At 42.2% G+C, this 4,984-nt stretch overlaps 1 protein-coding gene across 1 annotated transcript; it reads left to right on the top strand.

Moving 5' to 3' along the window:
• Positions 1-1,918: 1,918 nt before the first annotated feature.
• On the top strand, positions 1,919-4,421 carry inka2 (inka box actin regulator 2). Its single transcript, XM_048612128.1, has one exon. The coding sequence runs from the start codon at positions 1,919-1,921 to the stop codon at positions 2,951-2,953; it is 1,035 nt and encodes a 344-aa protein (XP_048468085.1). The 3' UTR covers positions 2,954-4,421.
• Positions 4,422-4,984: the final 563 nt, after the last annotated feature.

The raw sequence follows: 4,984 nt of genomic DNA, 5'->3' as shown, positions 1-4,984 counted from the left end.
TCTCTTCCCTGTCCTCCCCCCAACTGTTCCCTGTCCTCCCCCCATCTCTCCCTCTCCTCCCTCCCCTGTCCTCCCCTCTTTCTTGCTGTCCTGCCTCTCTCTCCCCCTCTCCCCATTCACGTGAAGTTCACAAGAATTTTTAGAACCCCACCCAAAATACATAGAAAGCCACACAAAGATAATGAATACTGCTCAGTTCAACAGCCTGATGAGACTCGCTTCAGTTACAAATAATCCCAAGATTTGGAAGCTCAGGGTCACTACATTACCACAGCATAAATCTTTCTTTAAGGAAAAAAGTAAAGGATTCTGAAATTATTACTAGTGCAATGAAAATTGTGGCAAATTTTGTTTTCGGGAAATTAAACTGCCCTTTTGAAAGTGTTTTTTTTACATTAAAGCATTGGCGTGTAAACATTTTCAGCTCCCTGCCTCTCTTTTTTCATTCCCAGCTGCTGAATTTGAATGGCACTGTGTTCAAATGGAACAAGGCAGAAAAAGCACACACACAGGCACAGACACAATTAAACTAGCAAACCATTTTTGAGTTTATACAAAAAAAAGTTCATATCCAACCCAGCGATTTTTTTTCTGTCTCTGATGTTTGGTTCTGCAGTTATGGTAACCAGACAAAATATACCAGAATAGTCCTTCAGACTTATCAGGAGCAGTCAAAGCTTTTCGGGAAATTTTAATAAACAATTTTTTTTTGGATTGATGTAGATTCGATCGGCTTCAGTGAAATCTTAATGCTTATTAAAACCTTGTCAGTTGTCTTGATGTTCTGGGTTTAAAGAAACGGACAGAGCACACCTCGAGTTGCTGATTAACTGAATTAGCAATGTGACAACCATTCAGCATATGGCCACTCTTTGATGGCCTTGTATTTGTCTCCAGATTCCTTGTCAATCAACAGTCTCTTGATGAATTAAAACGCAGCTCCTTTTATTTGGTCCCACTGTGGGATAGGACTGTGTCTGTACGAGAGGAAAATGATGTCTTAGACCAGATATGTTGTCAATTCTACCAAAGATTAAGACTATAATGTTACAGTGGATATGGGGAAAAAAAAAATTCTTTGTTCCAGATTTGTTTAATAGCAAAGAGAATCTGTGGCCAGGATAATCAAACTTCCACGGCCAGTATTTAAGAATGGATTACTGGGAGTAACAGTAAGTGCTGGAAGACATGTATACAGAGATGGCTATGTATTTTAGAGAGGGTCATTAAACTGTTATTTACAACTGGGTTCAACTGTAAAATTTTTACCAAATCTGAGGTTTTGCTTTTGTTCCGAAATGTTGCAGGAATGAATACATTGAACTGAGTTATGATACAGCCAGAGATATTTTTTCATCTTAGGGATTTCCATTAGATTCTGGGGGATTTCTATAGGGGTAATGGTTTGGGAACACTCGCTGACATTGCGGCTATAATTGACAGCAGGGTCAGAATACATACACAGCAACTGCTTTCCCAGAAAAGAATCCGAAATGGTTTACTTTTCCACCCCCATGCCTTTACCTCAGTATTTTGACAGCTCAAACACTTTGGAAAGTTTTATATCATTGTTTTCACGTACAGAAATATGTATTAACTTTTATGTATTAACTTTGTATTCAGTGATGTTAGTGCTTTGACCCACTGCACAAGGAACAATTTCATTTTTCTTTTAATTTAGGTTTTATTAGTCCACGCAAACATTTAGCCGGATCAAAAATGTTTTTTTTTAATGTAAATGCTTGAGGAAGAGAAGGGGAGGGAAAATGCTGGAAAGTGGTGAACTAGCAAGTCACTGCTTTGTGTGAATGTTAAGTAGTTCATTAGTAGATGGGGATGACATTGGGATGCTTTCAGTGTTTTGTGGTAATGTAATGCAGCAGTGTTAACAGTGTAAAATGTGCATTGACAGCAATCTATGAAAGAAGCTGGAGATGGGCTGCAAGACCAGATGAATTGTATGATGGGTGCACTGCAGGAGCTGAAACTTCTCCAAGTGCAGACAGCTTTGGAGCAGTTGGAGATCTCAGGGTTCCAGGGCCAAGCTCCATCCATCACTCAGAGCCAGCCACGGCTGACAAACGGCAAGAGCAGCGAGGGCTGGCCAGGTACCAGGCTTGAAACAAAGAGCTGCAAACCTAGCAGCAGCAAACTCCACACACCGAGCCCTACAACCTTTCCAGGGCAGGCTGAGAAACCCCTGGGCTCACAGCTAAGAGAATGTCTGAAGGAGATACCTTGTGAAGAGATGCAGTCTTCTGAGCTGTCATCCAGGCCCCTCGATCCTCTCGATACGCCATCGCCGGTTTCATCCAGATTCTTAAATCTTGACAAGCAGACCCAGACAGTTTCTCCTACAAAGGTAAATGAGCCCCCTGTGCCAAGCAAGTTGGGCAGTAAGACAATGCAAGATTGCAATGCCTCCAATGACTGGACTTCCTCTCTGCTCTCCCAAAGTAGGAACAGGCAGCCCCTCATTCTGGGTGACAACATTTTCGCTGACTTGGTGGGCAACTGGTTGGACTTGCCTGAGTTGGAGAAGAAGCCCCCTCTGGCCGCTGTGGATGGACGAGCTGGGCGTGACCATGGCCCCTCGCTCAGCAGATCTCAGGAATTCCAGAAGAAATTGAACCTGACGGCCAACATCTTCAAGAAGCTGCTGAGAAGCGTTCGGCCTGACAAAGGCAAGCTGGTGAAGGAGAAATGCAGCCAGGTACCAACGAGTAACCCTGGAGATGCTATCACCAAGAGATCCAGCAAGGGATCCAAGCAGAAGGTGACTTTTTATTTTGAGCTGCGGGGAAGCAACAGTCAGAACAAGAAGGTGCAGGATGAATGTGGAACCTTACTGGATAAAAAGGATCTCAGACCCAATAACTGTACAAATAAACTGATCCAGTCGGTGACAGAGAAACAATCTCCATTTGACTATAACTCTGTGGTTTGGGTCTGATTTCAAATATGAAAACCCTTGAAAGAAAAATGAATTGCACTTAATTTCATTTATATCCTACATGGTTCCAAAGACAATGGGATCAATATTGTTTACAGTAGTTATTTTTTCAAACCCTTTCTTTTTGAATATTTGATTGTCAAGAGTGAAACATGTCAAGATTATTTAAAAGGAGATTGCCAGACAAAACGATTTCTATCTTTCAGTTTGCCACATTAAGACAAACCTGTGCAGAAATGTGTCTCTTTGCAAGTTGCCTGCGAGGTTACCATAATTCAATAGATCAATTTCCTCTCGTCTGCCTTCTGTCATTAGTCATGATGTGGAGGTGCCGGAGCTGGACTGGGGAGGACAACGTCAGAAGTCACGTGACACCAGGTTATAGTCCGACAGGTTTATTTGGAATCACACAAGCTTTCAGAGCGCATGGTGACAAAGTCAGGTGCACTTGAGAAAGGGGCTGCACTCCGAAAGTTTGTGTGATTCCAAATAATTCTGTTGGGCTATATCCTGGTGTCGTATGACTTCTGACTGTCATTAGTAAGAGAGGTCATTCCTCATTAATACACATCCTCTGTCCCCTTGCTCACCTCCAAACAGCTGGCTTTTTCCTGAGATTTATCCATAGAAGCCCTCTAGTTCATCTGTTTTGTTTTTCATGTACCAGAGTTTCGCTGACCTTGACAGTTGATCCCAGGACTGGCCATTTGCTGATCCACACTTTGATCTCAACTGATCGCCACTTGGCCCGAGGTTTGTGAGTCATGGCAATGTACTGCAGACTGATGTTTCCCTTCCCAGAATGCCCCACCTAATGCCCTACCTGCAAGGTCCCTTCTGAGCCACACACCTTCCTTAGAAATATATCACTGTTCTTTCAGTGTCGCTGGGTCAAAATCTTGGAACTCCTTCCCTAAAGGCATTGTAGGTCTACTTACAGCAGTTCAAGAAGGCAGCTCACCACCACCTTCTCCAGGGCAACCAGGGAAGGGCAATAAATGCTGGACCAGCCAGAGATGCCCACATCCTGTGAATAAATTTCTAAAAAACTGAAACCAGCTGAATCCAGGCCACACTAGAAAATAAGATCTTCCTGTATAGTATTTCTCAATGTCACAAAGGGCAATATATTTAATGACAGACCTAGACATGAAACCTGTGTCTCTGTGTCCCTGGTGTTCCAATTTGGCTGTATTTAAGAAGGTCCTTTTTCTTAGCTTTTGTAGTAAGTTCAAATGGACAAATTCTTCATGCCTGTAAGGATGATAGGACAGAGTCATCAGATGAGTGTGAATTTCCTGTGGTCTGTGAACGAGTGAGATGAAGCAAAAAAACTTTGTTCTGAGTTTAGAATCTGACTTGCTTGTTAATATTTGGGAGGATGTTGTAGAATAGCAAGATATGGCTCACTGCTTGTCTAAGAAGTTTGAGTTGAGCATGGGAACACAGAGCTAAGAGATTTAATAAATGTTGGCAGTGTCCACATTGAAACAAAGTTGGCTGATTTTTAAGATCTTCTGTTCTGAGTCTTTTCTTGAGGATAATGTGAGTCTTTGCTGACTGAGGTTACTTTTAAAATTGTTTTATTTCCTGCGCTTGTGAATTTATTTTGGCTCCCAACTCTGCAGTACCTTGATTTTTTTTATTTTAAATTTTCATGCTGATGGTCACAGAGTATAAGAGAGGGAGTAGGCTATTTTCACCCTTCGAGCCTGCTCCACTATTCAACCAGATCTGGCTGATCTGTTTGCAGTTTTTGGTTTTATTTTCCTGTCCAACTCCCATAACTCTTAACTTTCTGGCCAAACATAAACCTATCAAACTCAAACTTAAAGATCCAATGTCTACTAATTTCTAGGGTAGAGAGTTCCGCACTGAGAGAAAAAAATCAGATGTCTTGATTGACTCTCATTTTCCCACCTCTGCAAGCTCATCAAGGGCATGTCTTCAGCTGTTGGGTCCAAGGTCTGGAATTCCTCCCCTATTCCTTTGCTATTTTAAGGCAGTTCTTTTTGATCCAGCCTTTGGATC

The sequence above is a fragment of the Rhincodon typus genome, chromosome 25 (assembly GCF_021869965.1).
Source record: "Rhincodon typus isolate 14 chromosome 25, sRhiTyp1.1, whole genome shotgun sequence".
NCBI lineage: Eukaryota > Metazoa > Chordata > Chondrichthyes > Orectolobiformes > Rhincodontidae > Rhincodon > Rhincodon typus.
Note: the sequence above shows the minus strand (reverse complement) of the source record. Positions and strands in the feature narration are given on the sequence as shown.

Coding starts and splice junctions, on each gene's coding strand:
- inka2 (XM_048612128.1), top strand. CDS start 1,919: ATGAAAGAAGCTGGAGATGGGCTGCAAGACCAGATGAATTGTATGATG.